Raw genomic sequence first — 17,982 nt, 5'->3', positions numbered from 1 at the left:
TTAATTCTTCTTTACATCATGACTAATGGGAAAATATACTTAACATGAATGTCTATGTAGAGCCTATAACAGATTATATGCCGTCTTGGAGGAGGGAGAAGAAGTGGGAGGGGGAGAAAATTTAAAACTCAAAATCTTATGGAAGTGAATGTTGAAACCTACAAATAAATAAATTTTTTTTTAAAGTCCTATAGGGACTAGAATAGAGAACCAGTCCTGGAGTCAGGAGGAGCTGAGTTCAGATGTAATCTCAGACATTTCATACTTACTAGCTGTTTGACCCTAGCCAAATCACTTAACCCCAGTTGCCTTGCCCAAAAAAGAAGAAGAAGTCTTATAGGTGCAGTGGTGAGGGAGGATGGCAAGGTCCTAGGGTCTTTCGGTTATGTCATTAGGTCAGATGATCCCAGGGCCTGGTATCTACTGGACACAGAGGCAAGGCAGATGGTAAAGCCTGGAGAACTTTGGGAGGTAGTAGCAGGGCAGTCGGTAAGGCCTGGTGGTCCTCCCTCTCACCAGAAGGAGAACTCGATGGGTTCTGAGCTGTTGACAGGGTGAGAAAGGGGAAGCAGGGTGCCTTCAGTGGTCACAAGTGTTCCCACATCTCAGGTAGACCTGGATGCTGGGGCTGGGGGTGGAGGTAGAAGTGGGCAAGGATGCCCCTGTGATGGCAGGTCTTCTTACCTCATAGGCAACTAGGTGGCATAGTGGATAGAGTATTGGGTCTCGAATCAGGAAGATCTGAGTTCAAATCCAGCCTTAGACACTTCCTAGCTATGTGACCCTGGCAAGTCACTTCACCTCTGCCTGCCTCAGTTTCCCCATTATATTATCTATATATAATATATTAATGTAATCCCATGCCACAATCATATATTATAATATATATTATATAGATATTATATTAGTCATGTATATTATTTAATAAGAATAAGTTATTATGGACAATAACACTCATCTCACAGGGTTCTTGTGAGGATCAAATGAGATCATAATTGTAAAGCACTTAGCACAGTGCCTGGCATAGTGGGCACTTAATAGAAGTTTCTTCCCTTCCTTCCACTTTCTTCTGTGCCAGCTGTGCCAAGATCTACTTGGATTTGCAAAGCAGGTCATCTGTTCCAGTCTCCTCATTTTGCAAATGAGGAAACTGAGGCCCAAAGAATTAAGTGACTTGTCAGAGCTCATACAGCAGTAGTCAGTGGCAGAGTCGGGAGTTAGTCTAACTCTATGAATGCCCTTTCCATTACACTCTAATGCCTCTTTGCGTGGAAGACAGGGATACTAATGCATGCACTATCGGAGGGTTGCCAAGAGTGAAATGTTTGTATGACTTAAAGGACTACCAGAAAGTCAGTTATGTTGCTATTCTTATTAGACTCTGTGGAAGAGAGAGGCGGTTTCCTTGGCCTTGAGCCCCGGCTCAGAACCTATCAGGGAGATGGGGAGGAGAGCCTTTCCAGGATTTGGCTTGCTGTGCAGGCCCTTGCTCTCCTAAGTCTTCCTCTTATTTCTTACATTTGGGCCTGTTCCCTGCTTCTCCCAGAGTGGCACACAGGGCCACGGAGGAGGTGCATCATGAGAGGATGAGGAGGCAGGCCAATAGGATGGAGAGGAGCTGGAGGCCTGTGGTGGCAAGGGACTAGAGCCGTCAAGGAGGCCGAGGGGTGGTAAGGAGGGGGCTGAGGGATGGGGAGGAGTGAAGGATGAAAGGAAAATGCAGATGACAGTTGGGTGCCTCTTCTTTCCCCTCTTTCCTCATCCTCTTCCCAGGGACACGGAATGCTGCCGACTGGTGGCTCTCTCACTGGATTTCCCAGCTGAAGATAGCTGAGAATGGCTCCCAGGAGCTGGGCCGCCTCACTAGCCAAGCCCCCTCACTGCTCTCCCCACAGCTGCTGCTCTTCTCCCCCGGAGGTCTCTTGTGAGTGGGCTGGGGCCCGAAAAAACCGGAGTCACAGCTGGGTTCAGGGACCAAGCTTGGGAGCGGATCCTGATGACTTCTCTGGGGTGTGGGTGTGTGGCCTGAGGTTGGGACTCGGCCCATGGATGACACAGACATGGTCCCACTTTCCCTTCCCTCTGTCCAGTGCCCCCGTGTCAGCATGGCCCAAAGCTACCCCAAATAGCTCCCTGGATCTGCAGTTCTACCTGACCGTATATGGGTCCATTGCCAGCGCCAACTCGATCTGCACCCTCCTGCGGGCGATACTCTTTGCCACTGGCATCCTCCAGGCAGCAGCCACCCTGCATCAGCGCCTGCTGCACCGCGTCCTCAGGGTGAGTGAGTGAAGAGACCCTTTTGCCAGCCTTCCCTCAGCCCTAGGGGGCCGTTGCTCCAGCTCTGCACTGCTTTGTCTGCCCAGCATCATTGCCATGCCATTGCCAAAGTTCCGTTCCTCCCCTCTCCCTGGGCCGCTTGGAGAGGGTTGTCCTTTGGAGTAAGATATTCACTCTTCTCCATTGCCTAGTGGCAGCATATTGTAACGGAACGGATAATAGATCTGGAACCCCATGACCTGAGCTCCAGTTCTAGCTCAGATACTTGCCTATTTGTGGAGTCCCTTCATCATTGTCCTTTGGAGGGTAGGGAAGCCACACTGGTTCTTTCATCAGGGCAGGGTGCTCCTAGTGTGGGGATTTCCTTTTGTGGTGCAGACCCTCAACTTCTCTGTGAGTCTTGTCCTTAGAGAGGCATCTGGGGGCCCTGAGAAGTTGTGACTTGCCTGTGGTTGCAGATGCGGGATTTGAACCAAGGTCTTTATGACTCAGAGGCATCAGTGTAGCCACTATATCACTCTGTTTCTATAATAATAACTCATTTTATAGTGCATCAAGCTTTGTAAAATGCTTAATATCCTATGTGATACTCATAACCCTGGCACAGGTATTGTTATTATCACCCTCATTTTGCAGATGGGGAAACTGAGGCTCAGAGAGTGGGCCTGACTTGCTGAAGGATCGCATAGCTAGAAAGGATCAGAGGTGGTATTCAAACGCAGGCCTTCTGAGTCCAGGGCCCTCACCACTAGGCAATGTGGCTTCTCAGTGAAACTTTCTGACCCTCAGTTCCCTCATCTGTAAAATGGGAATCTTCATATTTACACTACCAGCTTCACAGGGTGGTGAAGAAGGCACTTTGGTGAAACAGTGCTATAGACCTGTGAATTATTGCTTTTATTAGGAGATGGACCAAGAGTGACCAACTGAAGCTGTAGTTGGGAGGAGGTTAGAATCCAGGTCTTGAAAGGAACTTTAAGAGGTGAACTAGGTCAACTAGTCTAGTCCCCTGTCTCCTGACAGAATGACTCCTTAGAGGGTTTGGAAGATTTTTCTCCTCTTAATAAATGCCCTTCCAGAGAAGGAGGCTCCATAGCCTCCCTTCCCTTCTCTGAAGCTGTTGCTTCTCCCACAACCTACTGGTCAGAAAATCTTGATACCTACCCTTCATCTCACTCCTTTTGAAGGTCTCCAACCTCTAAGAGAGAGGTCAGCTCTCAGGAAGGACATCTTCAAAGTGAAGGGGTGGGAAACCTAGTGACAGAGGGTTACCTTTTTTTTAAAAGTTACATTAATGCCTTTTATTTTTACATCACAGTCATGTCCCCATATACTCGTCCTCCAGAGGAATTGAGCACATTTCATCATTTGCCCTCTAGGGCCCAGATTGGCCATTGCAGTTAGTGGGATTCAGGAATCTGGCTGGCTTTCAGTCACAGTTCCTTTCTCCCTGGAGAGATTTAAGAACAGCTCAAGTGTCTGATTAGAGGCAGGAAAATGGACAGGCTGCCTTCCCAGAGGCCCTGCCAGCTAGGGGAGATTCACCATCCTCCCTACCCTGCGTGCCCCCCAATCTGTGGCGTTTCTCCTCCTTACTATTCCCCTTCTCTCTTCCCACAACCAACCCATCCTATCTCAGGGGACTCCCACTCCAACATCCCTGCATATCTTGTGAGAGTCCTTTGTCTTCTTGTTCTCTTCCCCATATCAGGGCTCACAACTAATTCCTTCCTCTCCAAGATTCTCCTCCCACCCAGTTTCCTGCCCTAGGCTCACCAAGCATCACCCAACTTCACTGCCCCAACCATGGCCTCCGTTTGTAGGCTCCCGTGACATTCTTTGACTGCACGCCAACTGGCCGGATCCTGAACCGCTTCTCATCAGATGTGGCCTGCGCGGATGACAGCCTGCCCTTCGTTCTCAACATCCTGTTGGCCAATGCAGTGGGACTGCTGGGGCTGCTGGCTGTCCTGGGCTTGGGGCTGCCCTGGCTGCTGCTGCTGCTGCCACCCCTCGGCTCCCTTTATTACTCTGTACAGCGCCACTACCGGGCTTCCTCGAGGGAGCTGCGTCGTCTGAGCAGCCTCACCCTCTCCCCACTCTATACCCACCTCTCTGAGAGCCTTGCTGGGCTCAGTATCATCCGGGCCGCTCGTGCCACCTGCAGGTGAGGTATATTATCATGCCAGGCAAGACTCCCCATCTCAGTACTAGGAACAGAAAGTCACGTCTACAGGGAGCCCAGCCAGGAATTTTACTAGGGTGAGATAGAAGGAGCAGAGGCTCAGGGCGATGATGCCCTTAGAGGGAAAAGAAATGGTGCCAAGGAGACACAGTGGGGAAGGGCAAAGGGGTCCTAAAGAGAGAAGGGAGGGGCTGGGGAGATAATAAGCCTGGAGAGGAAGATACCGAAGGGACCCTGGGAGGAAAGGGGCATGGGGGAGTTTAGGGAGACTTTTGTGCATAAGCCAATTATCACCTCTCCTATGCCGAACCCTATGAGTAAGAGGATTCTAATCTTAGACATGAGGACAGGAAGGAGGAGAGCCACCCCCTGAGGCTGGTCCTTGGCATATGGGTAGGGGAGAGACAGCTCAGCTCTTGGCCCTTAGGTTTGAAGAGGAGAATGAGAAGCTGCTGGAGCTTAACCAGCGCTGCCAGTTTGCTGCCAGTGCGTGCCTGCAGTGGCTGGACATACGGCTGCAGCTCATGGGTGCTGCCGTGGTCAGCGCCATTGCCATCATCGCCCTCATCCAGCATCACCAACACCTCGCTAACCCAGGTGCCACCTTTGTCCCTATTGGCCTTGGCCCAGTCCCAGCTGAAAACCCTCCCACCTCCTCCTAACTTTGTCCTGTGCTTCTATTCCCTATTAATGAATCTTCTGCCCTAATACCTACTCTTCTATATCCATCTTGATTACCTGCACCTCCCTACCAGGCCCTGCTTCCAGCCCCCTCATCCTCAGCCCCATATATACACCTCGCCTCTTATTGTGGTTCCCACCTGGCTCCTTTCCTTTTTCTCAGCCTGCTTCCTTTTATTCTGCCATTTATGTAGATAAACACGTATGTATGTCTGAACACACACACACACACACACACACACACACATACAGATTTTCTTTCACATACAAGCCAATTCAAGAAATATTTAAGTACCTATTTTAAAGAACTTCCTGTGCTGGGTGTTGAAAATATTAAAATGAAATAAGCCGTTTTCCCTTCCTTTAAAAAACTTCAAGTCTAATGCATATAGACATGCTTCCCCTGCTCCCCAGCCTCCTTCAGTGGTAGAGAGAGCCTAGAGGTGGCAGCGGCAGCAGCCAGGGCAGTCCCAGCAGTCTCACCACATTCTTTTTCTCCTTAGGACTGGTGGGCCTGTCGCTGTCCTATGCCCTGTCCCTGACAGGCCTTCTCTCAGGCCTGGTGAGCAGCTTCACGCAAACAGAAGCCATGATGGTGAGCGTGGAGCGACTGGAGGAGTATTCTTGTGACCTGCCCAGTGAGCCCCAGGGCCAGCAGATACAGGTAAGGGTGATTGGACGCCCCTTCTCTTCTCCCATCTCAGAGCCTTCCCCACCCCCCACTTCCACAGTGTGGTCTAGTTTCAGTCCTAGACAGCCGCCTTTCTAAGGAGCAGGACATAGAACCAGAAACAAAATAAGGAGAACCTAGGGATTGGCTTAACCCTGCTGGGTGGTTCTGGATGCAGAGGAGGTGTTATGTTGGGCCAGTGGCTAAGCTACTATTTCTTACTGCATCTTAATTCCCCACCATTTCCCTTATAACTTTTCTCCTCATCTTCCCACAACCATGTCTTTTTCCATTCACCTGTCTTCACTCATTTCTGTCTTTCTCCCCATTTTTCCTTATTTCCTCCCCATCCTGCCCATCCTCTTCACTGTCTCTCACCATCTTCCCAATTTTTACCATCTTCTATGCTCTTCACCATCTCTCTCTCCCTACCATCCCTACGTCATCTTTCCTCACTTTCTCCCCACCATCTCTTCTGACTGTCCTTCCCTATTCTTCTCACTCCCTTCTTAACATCCCTTCCATCTGTCTTCATTTCCATTCCGCCCCTACACTATGTTTTCACACCTTCTCATTCTCTGTCCATGCTCTTCTACCTTACCATCTTTCCCACAATTCTTCTCCCCTTCTCCCCACCATTTCTCCTATCTCTTCTCATTATCTTTCCCCCCATTAATCCTCCCTTTCTCCCCATCATTCCTATCTCTTCTCATTATCTCTCTCTCACCGCTCTTCATTTTTGTTTCACTGTTTCAACTCCCTGCCACTCTCATGTTGCCTACAACTCTCCCCCATCTCTTCCTTTCACAGGTAGAAGTGGGCTGGCTGTCACAGGGACACGTGGAGTTCCAGGATGTGGTATTGGCTTACCGGCCTGGGTTACCCAATGCCTTGGATGGGGTCACCTTCAATGTGCTACCTGGGGAGAAGATAGGCATTGTGGGCCGGACGGGTTCCGGAAAGTCCTCTCTGCTGTTGGTATTGTTCCGACTGGTGGAGCCCAGCTCTGGGCATATACTCCTGGATGGCATGGACACCAGCTTGCTGGGCTTGTCGGATCTCAGGTAGAGATGGGGGCGGGGCTGCCACATAAAGGGTCTGGCCCCTGGGACTCCTGCATCAGCTTAGAGGGCCTGGGACAGGACCTAAAGACAGAAGAATGGGAGTGGGGCAGTTTGGTGAAGCCGGGGAATAAGAAAGACTGATTGGTGCTGTGGGTGCAAAGGGAGCTAAGAGGGATGGAAAAGCATCTGGGCAAAGAGATACAATTAGTTAGCCAATCAACAAGCATTTATTAAGTACCTTTTGGTGCCATGCACTATGCTGGATGCTAGAGATTGTCATCTCTATTGAGTCAAACCTCCTAAGCTTGCTTTTCAAGGCCTTTCCCGGGCTGTTAGCCAACCTCATTTTCCATTTCTTCCCTCCCCTTGGCTCAGGCCAGTCTCAGCATCCTCAGAACCCTGCCATGCTCACTGTGGCCTCTCCCTGCTCATGCTGGTCCTCCTGCCCCAGAGTGCCTTCATTTCTCCCTTCTAGCCAGTGCATCCCTCCTCAAGGCCTGAGCCAAGCCTTTCTCTTTCTAAATGAAATCTTTCTAATCTAATCTGAATCTTTGCCTCCACTACTCCAGCTCACCCTGATATCTTCCCACTCTGAACACCATGGGGCTTGTCCCTAGACCTGTTTCATGAGTCGTTTCTGTCCCCGATAAGGTTTGAGCTGCTGAGACCATATTTTATTTCTCTCTGCTGTCCCCCAAGTACCTAGTAAACTGCTAAATTCACAGCAGGATCCTAGGATTTAGAGCTGGAAACGTCCTTAGAGATCATTTAGTAGGACCTCCACAATTTACCAGTGAGGACATAGGCCCAGAAAGGGGAATTAATTGCCTGAGGTCACACAGGCAGAACAGGGATTCAAAGCCAAGTCTACAATTCCCAATTCAGGGCTCTTTCTTTTTCTCCCATTCTTTTTTTTGGGGGGGTGGGGGTGGGAGGAGGGAGGGATAATCAGGGCTGAGTGCCTTGCCCAGGATCACACGGCTGATAAGTGTCTGAGGCCAGATTTGAACTCAGGTCCTCCTGACTCTATGGCAGGTGCTCTGTCCACTGCACCACCTAACTACTCCAGGGCTTTTCCTTTCCTTTTTTTCCACTTAATAGCATTTTATTTTTTCCAGTTACATGTAAAGAGTTTTCAACATCCATTTTTGTAAGATTTTGAGTTCCAAATTTTTCTCCCTCCCTTCCCACCCCACTCCCCGAGACAGCAAGTATTTCCAGGGTTCTTTCACTACACTATGTTGTTTCCCATCGACTGACTGATTCATTGGTAGGAATTAAAGAGGTTCAAGCTCATGTGCGAGGAATGACCAGATCATATCATTCGCTCCTTTCCCTGCTTCTCAGGTCCCGAGCTCGCTATCATCCCTCAAGAGCCCTTTTTGTTCAGCGGCACAGTGCGAGAGAACCTGGACCCTCTGGGTCGCCATGAGGATGAAGCACTGTGGCAGGCCTTGGAGGAGTGCCACCTGAGTGAGGTGATCACTCCTCTAGGTGAGTTCTGGGAACAGGTAGTGGGAAAACCTGGCCAAGGAGAGGCCCCTCCCTGGAGGTAAGGGAGGCCTTGTGAGGTCAGGAAGGAGGGGGGAGAGGCTGGAAGAAGAGGGGCGGGCCTCTTGGGATGACAAAGTCTGGGCCCAACAGGTGGTCTGGATGGTGAGCTGGGTGAGGGGGGCCGGCGCTTGTCACTAGGGCAGAGGCAGCTACTGTGTTTGGCCAGAGCTCTCCTTACAGATGCCAAGGTAAGGAATGGGACTAGGAGCCTGATGGGTGGATTCGGTAGAGGGGCTGGAGGGTGGCCTTTGACAGGGTGATGGAGGAGCCATTCTGGAGTATCAGGGAGACATAAAAAGAGGTTTGTTTTGCTAGGGCTTAGCCCTCCACTGAAGACCTGGGACAAGGAGGCTAAAGGGATGGGTGCTAGGTTAGGATCCAGAGCAAACATAACCCCTTCTCCTCCTCCCCCAGATCCTGTGCATTGATGAGGCCACAGCCAGCGTGGACCAGAAGACAGATCAGCTGCTCCAACAGACAATCTGTAACCGTTTTGCTGACAAGACTGTTCTGACCATTGCACATAGGTATGTATGTGTGGTGGAGAGGCCCAGCGAAGGACTCAAAGGGTGATGGGGGAAAGGGAAGGGAAAACTAAACCAATGCTGAAGCTTCCACTGAGGGGGGATGATTATAACAGGTCAGCTTCAGACCTTTTATTCCTTCCTTCTTTGCGGGGGGGTGGGGTACTACCCAGAAGGTAGTGAGGAGATATCTTTATGTCCTCTCAGGCCCATTTTACTCTCCTGCCAGACATTGATGAGACACCAGGGATGGGAACTACCTCACCCTGAGGGAAAAACCGAGTCACTAAGCAACCTCCTTCTGCCCCCACTCCCACCCAATTGGAGTGAGTGGGAGAAATCTGATGTCTGAGGGTAGGGGAGTAGCAAGGAATGAGAGATGGGGAAAGGACCAATCATCCTCTATTCACTCTGTGCCCTCCCTCACCTGCCTTACAGGCTTAACACGATCCTGAATTCAGACCGGGTTCTGGTGTTGCAGGCGGGAAGGGTGGCTGAGCTGGACACTCCAGCTGCCCTTCGAAGTCGGCCCTACTCATTGTTCCAACAGCTGCTACAAAACAGTCAGCAATGACCCTGCCTCCTCTGAACCGATGGTCTTCCCTCTTCCTCAGTCACACCTCCCTCTCCATGTGGGAGGGTTCGGGCTTTTAATCTCAGGTGATGAACAGCTGTGTACTCTCCCCTTCATCTCTAGGGCCACCCAGCCCCAGGAGGCACCCTCACTTTCCCTGAGCATCCCTGGCTGGGTACCTCGGGATGCTGTCTTTGATACCAATCCTCCTCAGTGAGCTGATGGTACTGGAGGAGAACTCTGGACCAGAACTAGGACCTTGGACGTGGGACTCCAGGCTGACCCCACCTGGGGCCAGGAGCCCTGGGAGCATGAGCTATCATTCATTGTCATTTTTTGTAATTTTATTTGATAAAACCTCTCTTGAACAATCTGTGTATTTAAAAAAATAGCATTTCTGGTGTGAGGCTGAGACACCTCAGTGGGGGGGAAACCCGCAACGGTCTCTGGAGGGTAGGAGATGTGAGGAGGAAGGAGCTGGAGAGAGGGCCCCACTCTGCCCCCCCTCCAGCCCCCATCACAGTGCTGTAGTCTTGCCAGGCTCAGGTGGGGAGCCAGGTGGAGGGCAGATTCCAGCAGGGAGCATGCTGACCTGGCACTCCCGGTCATGTTGCTCAGGGGGCGCGGCATATTGGCGGACAGGGTAGCAGCAGGGCCCGGCGGGGCAGTGGCCATGGCGCCATGCCCAAAAGATCAACAGCCCTGTGGTAAGGACCGCGGTAGCAGTGAGGACCCCGAACACCACCAAAACAAGCAGGCTGGACTCCCCCATCCCTGCATCTTGTTGTCGGACTACCTCCTTCACTGAGATTCGCAGTAGCCCTGCACCCACGCTGAAGGGGGCTGGTACCGTGAAAGGAACCACAGCTGCAAGGGTGGGTCCGGGGGCACTGTCTGGCTCCGTAGGGAGGTCCAGGGCTGGGAGGACAATCTCACACGTCTTGCCCCCATAGCCATCAGGACAGAGGCAATCGAAGTCATGGACCCGGTCCCGGCAGCGCGCACCATGCTGGCATGGTCGGCTGGCACAGTCGTCCAGGTTGACAGTGCAGAAGCGGCCAGCAAAGCCTTCGGGGCAGTGGCAGGAGAAGCGGTTGATGCCATCATGACAGGTGGCACCATTGGCACAAGGTCTCATTAGGCAGTCGTCCACATTGACCTCACAGCGTGGACCCACAAAGCCTGCCAAGCAGCGGCATGTGAAGTTCTCTGCAAAGCCTTGATCATCTTGGCACTGCCCACCATTCCGGCAAGGAGATCTGAGAAGGGTGAGATGGAAAGGAGAGAGTTAATGGTGACAATGTTGTGTGACTTGGACCAAATCACATCCCACTCTGGGCCAGCCTTCCCCTCTGCATACAGAGATGGTTGGACTAGATTTTCTCTGAGGTCTCTCTTCCCCCTCTAAGCTTCTGTGACTGCCTTCCCAAATCCATCCACCCACACCCTCAATACATACTCCCTATTACCTCCCCCCAGGCTCCAACACCCTGATCTTTGGCCCCATTGCCCTCACCCCACCCTAGCCCCTCCTTCAAATACCTTAAAGTCTGACCTGTGCCCAAGCCCCTACTTTGCCTGCTCCAATTTCAACTCACCCAGCATGCTCACAGGGCCCAGTCTTGCGCTCACAGTTATGCCCATGAAAACCTGGTGGGCACACGCAGTGGTACTCCCCATCCCCCTCATACACACACTTCCCTCCATTCTGGCAGGGTGGCTGCTTGGTACAGATGTGCTCATCTGGAGGGGAGATAGGGATGCCTCTGGGGACTTGCCTCTCTTCCTCCATCCTTCACCCAATACAGGATAAGGACTTCTGAGGTCCCCCCCAATCCATGCCTAGCTTCCCACCTTTGGGACCTAGTTTCTGTTGGTATGCTTCTAAGCCACATTCCCTGTCTTAAGATCATTGCTATGTAATGAAAAGCATCCTGGGAGGCAGGTGTTGAGATCTGGGCTCCAGCCAGTGACCAGCTGTTGAGACTTTTGAGTAATTCATTTCAGGACTCTGTCTTCCTCCCATTCCCTACAATCTCTCTCTCCCAATTCCTCATCATTAAAATTAGGACAGCACCTGTCCCACCTACCTCATAGGGTTATTACCGTAAAGAAAAATGAAAGTGAATTTTTATTTTTGTGCCTTTCATTGTATCACTGTTCACTGTATTTACACAATGCCTATATCATGCCTACACTTTATTTATTTATTTAGGCAGCTGGGGTTAAGTGACTCGCCCAGGGTCACACAGCTACTAAGTGTCAAGTGTTTGGTCTGAGGTCAGATTTGAACTTGGGTCCTCCTGCCATCAGGGCTGGTGCCCTATCCATTGCGCCACCTAGCTGCCCCATGCCCATACTTTGTACTAGCATACCAAACACAAGCATAGTGTGTTAAGCAAATGCTTAATAAATACCTGTTGACTTACTGACTGAATGAATATGAGTCTTTTTTTTTAAATGCAAAAGGCTATCAAAACCTAAAGGATTTGTATTACTAGGTCTCCTTTCGTTTCCCCCTTTAGGTCCATGGGGTCCCTTCCACGTTACCTGAAGGGCTCAGCAGGTGCTCCCACATCTATTCTCACCTTTGTCACAGAATTTGCCTGCCCAGCCACTACGGCAGATACACTGCCACGGTTGGTGACAGGTGCCATGCTGGCAGCCAGGCATCCTGACGCACCGCTCACAGTGTAGTCCCTCCCAGCCAGGGTCACACCTGGGGAGGAAGATGGAGGCACAAGTTATTCTGGGAGATTTCAGGAAATGAAAATAAAAGCCCACATCAAATGGAGTGTGGAGGCTGGGATCTAAGTACCCGATCCCTACATTGCAGTGAGCCCACGCCAGATGGACACAAGGTGAGTAATGCCTTGGAAAGTTTAATAAGTTGATCCATTGGCATTTCATATCCTGAGAGCAAAACACCTTTTCTGTTCTAAAATCCCAGTATGACCTGTAAAAACAAAACCTAGTCAAAGAGGTCTTCTTCATTCCTAACTTCAGCCTCACCCTGTTGTCTTTTACCATAATCCCTTCTATTGAAAAAGTCCCCATTGGCATAAGTGTACCATTAGGATTTTTCCAGTCTTCTCTAATCCTGGCTAAATCATCCCTACTCCTTTTCCTGTCTTTATTGCTCTTGTTCCTTTGCTCTCCTCACCCCTAGTTATTTTCTCCATCTGTTCACTCCACCCTTCTGACCCAGGGGACAAAAACTTTAGAGGGCAGGGGAATGTTAGTGAAACTATGGGGATAGGAAATGAATGTAGGACTAAGCAAAGTGCTCTCCAGCCCACAAAAGGCAAAAAGGACTGTGGGGTAACTGGTCCATATGTCCTTTCCTGGCCTAGAGGAAAGAAGCAGTGGTAGCTTGAGCCTCTGGACCCTCTGGCTTCTTGTAGGTGGGAAAGTGAGACAGGGCTAGAGTAGGGAGAATGGGGCACTTAGGAGGGGTTTTGAAAGCAGGCTAAGGATTGGGAGATCCCAAGCACCTACCTGCACGTGCCGTCAGGCTCACAACAGCCGTGGGCCAGATCACAGTGGGAACTACAGTCATCAGCTACTGGAGGTAAGAAGGTAACATTAATGTTTTGAGGTGGCACAAATCAAAGTATTCCCCAAGTAGGAAATTTGTATTTTGGGTGAGGAGAATCTTGGTCTTCTTAAGTCGGAAAATGGAGTTTTTCTCGTGAAAAAAAAAAAAAGACCTGCGTCCATTTCCACACAATCTAGTTTGGGAACAGTCAGATCCATTGGGTACCCCCCAGGGACACTGATGGTCAGTAGGGATGTAGTCCCTGCTTCTACCGGCAGAGGTCAGTGTGGGAACAGGGGACTGAGCCGGAGGCTACTCCTGGTCAGAGCAAGGGGGAGGGGAGCTGCTTCGGTAGCTTCAGCTTTCCTCCATCCCTCCTCGTGGGGTCCGGGAGCTGGGGACACTCACCATGGGTGGGCTGTGCTAATGCCCCCAGGATCCAGAGCAGGGACACGAGCTGGAGGCAGCGGCAACCGTTGGGCATGGTCAGCGCCGGCCCCAGGAGGGACGGACGAAAGACGGACACCTGTAGGACAGGACAAGACAGGGCTAGAAGGGACGTAGAGACGACGGGGACAGTGCTAGAATAGAATGGAGGTTACGGGCACATAGACATAAGGAGAAAGGGCGCGGATGGCGGGGGTGGGGGAGATTCAAGGTGACGAGATCAAAACCTGGATGACAGGGGGTAGGGGGTGAAGATAAGGGGGTGGTATAAGGGGGAATGGCAGTGTAGGAGGATGTAAGGGGGTGGGGGTGTTTCTGGCAGCAGATAGAAGAGGAGGGGGCTGCGGAAAAGGGGCCGAGAGGTAGGGGCAGCAAGGTCGGAAACAGGGGGCAATCCCCAACACACAGCAATCTTCGCGCCCCCTCCTCTAACCTATGACTGAGCGCCCCCCCGCTAAAGCGTGGGGCCACTTCCACCTCCAGCCTCTCAGAGCTGTCCCCACCACTCGCTCCGGCTTGGCAACGGCACAGGGCCAAGACACCCCCATACTACAACCCTCCCCCAAGACGCAACATTTCGATCCCCTCGCCATCTCGGAAAGGAGTCTGGTGTCTCTGAGCCCCCTGCCTCCAGTCGCTTCCCACCTGGTCTCTCCCAGCCCCCCCACCTCCCGCGCGTTCTCTCTCCAGGGTCCTCCCTCACCTCGGGGTGACGGCGCCGTGCGCCCAGGAGCCCAACCAGGGAAGCGGAGTACGGAGAGCCGGGCCAGGGGATCCAATGGGATCCAGGCCAGAGCTGGGGGCTGCGCAGGGCGGCCCCCTATAGGGCCAAGGGGCCGGCCAGGAAAGCGGCATCCATGCTGAGCGCTCCGGGAATCTCCGGATCCGGGCCAGACCGGGGAGCGGCGGCGGCGGCGGCGGCGGCGGCGGCTCGGTGCGCTCAGGCCGCTTGCCAGGGGCGGCGTGTGCCGGCAGAACCCGGCCTCCCCCGGGGCCGCCGCCTGCCTGCCCGCCTGCCGGCCCGCCCCCCTCCCCAGTGCGCTCACTGCCTCAGGCACCGCGCCCCCAATCCAGGCAACACATCAGCGCACACACGCGAGAGCGCGCGCGCGCGCGCGCGCACACACACACATACACACACACACACACACACACACACACACACACACACACACACACACACGCTCACATCTCTCACCCATCGCTCACCTCATCCCTTATATCCCCACTTCTCATTCACAAAGCTCACACCATCTGCAGCCGTGATCCCCGTCCATTACTGTGTTCCCCGTTTTCTCCGTCTCCAGCTCCATTTATTCAATGAGCATTTATTTAAGCACAATGTGCCAAACACTGCTAGGCTCTGGAGATACAAAAAACAAGTGAGACAGTTCCTGTCCTCAAGGAGCTTACGTTTTTGGGGCAAAGAAAGGGAGACGAAAACAATTAGGGTCGAGATTAGTAGGTGCGAGGTATACAAAGTATATACAAGGTAATCGCTGGGCACAAGAGCAGCGGGGTGGGGGTAGGGGAGAGATCAGGAAAGGCCTATAGGAGGTATCACTTGAATCTCTAGGTTTCTCTCTTTTCCTCTCCAGAAAAGCATGTGACGTTTAAACACTAGGAATTTACAAAAGGATGCTGAACATTTTGGCCCATTCATTCCTGCCCTGAAGTTCTTATCCCCTCATTTTCCATTTTATATTCCCATCCATTCCCTCACTGGCCCCCACCCTCTTCTGCCCCCTCTTCATCACTTGTCCTCTTACCTTCTCATTTCTTCACCTCCTGATCTTACCTTCCCCTTTGTGGTCTCTCAGGTATACTTTGCAATCTTGCAGTCCCTACTCTTTCTTTTTTTTTCCCTGACTCTTCCTCTTTATCTTCTTCCTCCTCCTAGCCTCATTTAGCCTCACAACCCTCTTTTATCCTTCCAGTATAATCCCATGACCATTCCTTAATTTTCATACCTTCCTCTTCTTGCTAACCTTCCCTTTTGTCTCAGGTAGCAGCAGTCTTCCTTTATCATTCCTCAATCCCTGCACACCTCTAAGTCCACCTCCCTCCTGTCATCCTCTAAACACTTCTGGCCTCTGAACTGTAACTTTGCAAATCCCATCTCCACACTAGCCTGACTCCAACACATTTTTTTGCCTGGCCTCCTGTTGTTCAGTTGCATCCAACTCTTTGTGATCCCATTTGGGCTTTTCTTGGTAAGTATACTGGAGTGGTTTGCCACTTTCTTCTCCAGCTCATTTTATAGATGAAGAAACTAAGGCAAAGAGGATGATAACTAAAAATGTGTTTTCTTTTTCGAATAGGGAATCAGCAACATCTCCTTCCCATTCCTTGTGCTTTGGGTTTCTCATTTAGAACTGATTTGCATGCACATATTATTCTGCCTGCATCCTCTGTGGGTTTCCTGCCAGAATAAGAGGGACAGAGGCAGATGGCAGAAATATCTGCCCAGCTCCATTTCTCCCTCTCTTCCTCTCCTCTCGCTCCTAAGATTTCATTAGATCATCCTTCCCTCCGGTAATCTCTCAAGCCTCTGTGACCTCTCCTATGCATTTAATTCACTCCAATATAGTTATTTATGGGTATACCTCATACTACTAGTAAATTTTAAGGTCCTAAAAGTGAGACAGTCCCTGCCCTTAAGGAACTTACAATCTGCACAGTGCCTAGCACATAGTAAGCACTGAATAAATCTTTTATCCATTTATCTATTCATTGGAGGAAACAACATGTACACAGATAGTAAATACACAAATTAGTCTCTAACAAAGTCTGTGTTGTTTTTTTCATCTGATACATAGGAGGTGCTTAATACATGCATATTAATTGGGGGATTCACCTTTATGTCCCTTGCCCCTCAGAGAAGATATTGAATGGGGGCAGCTAGGTGGCGCAGTGAATAGAGCACTGACCCTGGATTCAGGAGGACCTGAGTTCAAATCCGGCCTCAGACACATAATAACACTTACTAGCTGTGTGACCTTGGGCAAGTCACTTAACCCCATTGCCTAGCCAAAAAACAAAAAAAAAGAGAGAGAAGATATTGAATGTTTGTGAGACTGAACTGAATTAGAGAAGTACAAACTACTGTATAACTCGCACTGAGCTAATGGTCTTTCAGAGTCAAGGGTCCTTGTTAATAAGAGACAGCCCAGAACAGTAGAAAGAACACAGAATTTGGACCCAAGTGATAGGTTTAAAGCCTGACTCTGCTGCTTACTGCCTGGGAGACCTCAGGCAAGTCATTTCATCTTTCTTGGGCTGTTTCCCTGTCTACAGTGAGAGTGTCCCTGGGGCAGCTAGGTGGCACAGTGGATAGAGCACCAGCCCTGGAGTCAGGAAGACCTGAGTTCAAATCTGGCCTCAGACATATAACACTTACTAGTTATGTGATTTTGAGCAAGTCAACCCCAATTGCCTCACACATACACAAAAATAGAATACTACAATGAGAGTGTCAGACTAGATGACCTCAAAGGTCCTTTCCAGCTCCAAATTTATGGTCCTAATTTCTTTATCATTAATAGCCCTACTGATACTTACTAGCTTGGGGGGGGGCAGTGAATGAGATAATATATGGAAATCACTTTGTAAACCTCAATGGGATCTCTCTATCTAATATTATTATTGTTATACTTTTGGCAGCTATGACTAGCAATCATTATTATGGGGGAAGCTAGATGGTACGGGGGATAGAACAGTTGGCTAGGAATCAGGAAGATTCATCTCCATGAGTTCAAATCCAGCCTTAGACATGTATTAGCTATGTGACTCTGGGCAAGTCACTTAACCCTGTTTTCCTAAGTTTTCTCATCTGTCAAATGAGCTGGAGAAGGAAATAGCAAACCACTCCAGTATCTTTGCCTAGAAAACTCCAAAAGGGGTTACAAAGAGTCATATATGACTGAAAAATGACTGAACAATAATTATTGTTATACTTTCTGTAGCTATAACTAGCCATTATTCATAGTGGATGAAACACTGACTTTGGAGTGAAAGGATCTGGGTTTGAATCATACCTCTTCCACTTAATATATCTGTGACCCAAGGCAAGTCATGGAATTTCCCTGGGCCTCAGTTTCCTTACATGTAAAATGAGAAGGTTGAACTAGATGACTTCAAAGGTTCCATTCAGCTCTAATCCTAGAATCCTGTGATCCTATCCTGGGTCTTTCGACTAATTCCCTCTTCTCAAAATTCTAACTCAGAACATTTTTTCCAGGTAATCATCCCTTTACTGTAACAATGGCACAAACTACTTATTTTATGTTTACACTTTGCATTATGTTCCTTTGTATTTGCTTCTTGGCACTCTTCTTGTGTCATATCCATTTCATGGTGGGTAGTAATATGCATTGTGACTCTCCTACGCCCTGTTTTGGACACCTCAGAATGTCAGAGCTGGAAGCGATCGTTGAGATCACTTAGTCCAATCCCTTCATTTTAT

At 50.3% G+C, this 17,982-nt stretch overlaps 2 protein-coding genes across 7 annotated transcripts in view; one reads left to right on the top strand and one right to left on the bottom strand.

Moving 5' to 3' along the window:
* The window catches only part of ABCC10 (ATP binding cassette subfamily C member 10), a 42,220-nt gene extending 30,259 nt beyond the window's left edge, over window positions 1-11,961 (top strand). For 4 of the 5 annotated variants that reach the window (XM_020976861.2, XM_020976864.2, XM_020976860.2 and 1 more), the window contains exons 13-22: window positions 1,774-1,924; window positions 2,091-2,280; window positions 4,104-4,447; window positions 4,893-5,062; window positions 5,650-5,810; window positions 6,627-6,882; window positions 8,231-8,374; window positions 8,525-8,622; window positions 8,849-8,961; window positions 9,397-9,749. In XM_020976861.2, the coding sequence (XP_020832520.1) occupies window positions 1,774-1,924; window positions 2,091-2,280; window positions 4,104-4,447; window positions 4,893-5,062; window positions 5,650-5,810; window positions 6,627-6,882; window positions 8,231-8,374; window positions 8,525-8,622; window positions 8,849-8,961; window positions 9,397-9,532 (1,763 nt within the window). In that variant the 3' untranslated portion in view covers window positions 9,533-9,749. Of the gene's footprint in view, window positions 1-1,773; window positions 1,925-2,090; window positions 2,281-4,103; window positions 4,448-4,892; window positions 5,063-5,649; window positions 5,811-6,626; window positions 6,883-8,230; window positions 8,375-8,524; window positions 8,623-8,848; window positions 8,962-9,396 lie in introns of all 5 variants that reach the window. The other variant, XM_020976865.2, reaches the window with a different exon arrangement.
* Window positions 10,050-14,364, bottom strand: DLK2 (delta like non-canonical Notch ligand 2). Of its 2 annotated transcripts, XM_020976867.2 has the most exons (6): window positions 14,221-14,364; window positions 13,479-13,596; window positions 13,031-13,097; window positions 12,121-12,251; window positions 11,131-11,275; window positions 10,050-10,791 (listed from the first exon to the last, which is right to left on the bottom strand). In XM_020976867.2, exons 2-6 carry the CDS (start codon window positions 13,552-13,554, stop codon window positions 10,050-10,052), a joined length of 1,161 nt encoding a protein of 386 aa, XP_020832526.1. In that variant the 5' UTR covers window positions 13,555-13,596; window positions 14,221-14,364. The 2 variants fall into 2 exon arrangements, with proteins under 2 accessions (XP_020832526.1, XP_020832525.1); XM_020976866.2 differs by lacking the exon at window positions 14,221-14,364 and having other exon boundaries at window positions 13,031-13,094.
* Window positions 14,365-17,982: the final 3,618 nt, after the last annotated feature.

This window comes from Phascolarctos cinereus, unplaced genomic scaffold, assembly GCF_003287225.1.
Source record: "Phascolarctos cinereus isolate Bilbo 61053 unplaced genomic scaffold, phaCin_HiC Scaffold_5;HRSCAF=322, whole genome shotgun sequence".
NCBI classification, from domain to species: Eukaryota; Metazoa; Chordata; class Mammalia; order Diprotodontia; family Phascolarctidae; genus Phascolarctos; species Phascolarctos cinereus.
The sequence above is the reverse complement of the archived record's forward strand: the minus strand, read 5'-3'. Positions and strand labels throughout refer to the sequence as shown.

Bases quoted from the DNA above. Each gene is read 5' to 3' on its own strand.
- DLK2 (XM_020976867.2), bottom strand. From the start codon at position 13,554: ATGCCCAACGGTTGCCGCTGCCTCCAGCTCGTGTCCCTGCTCTGGATC. The intron at 12,252-13,030 runs GTAGGTGCTTGG...CTTCCTCCCCAG, and splicing joins GAGCCTGACGGCACGTGCAG to GTGTGACCCTGGCTGGGAGG. The intron at 11,276-12,120 runs GTGAGAATAGAT...TCTCCCCTCCAG, and splicing joins AGGCAAATTCTGTGACAAAG to ATGAGCACATCTGTACCAAG.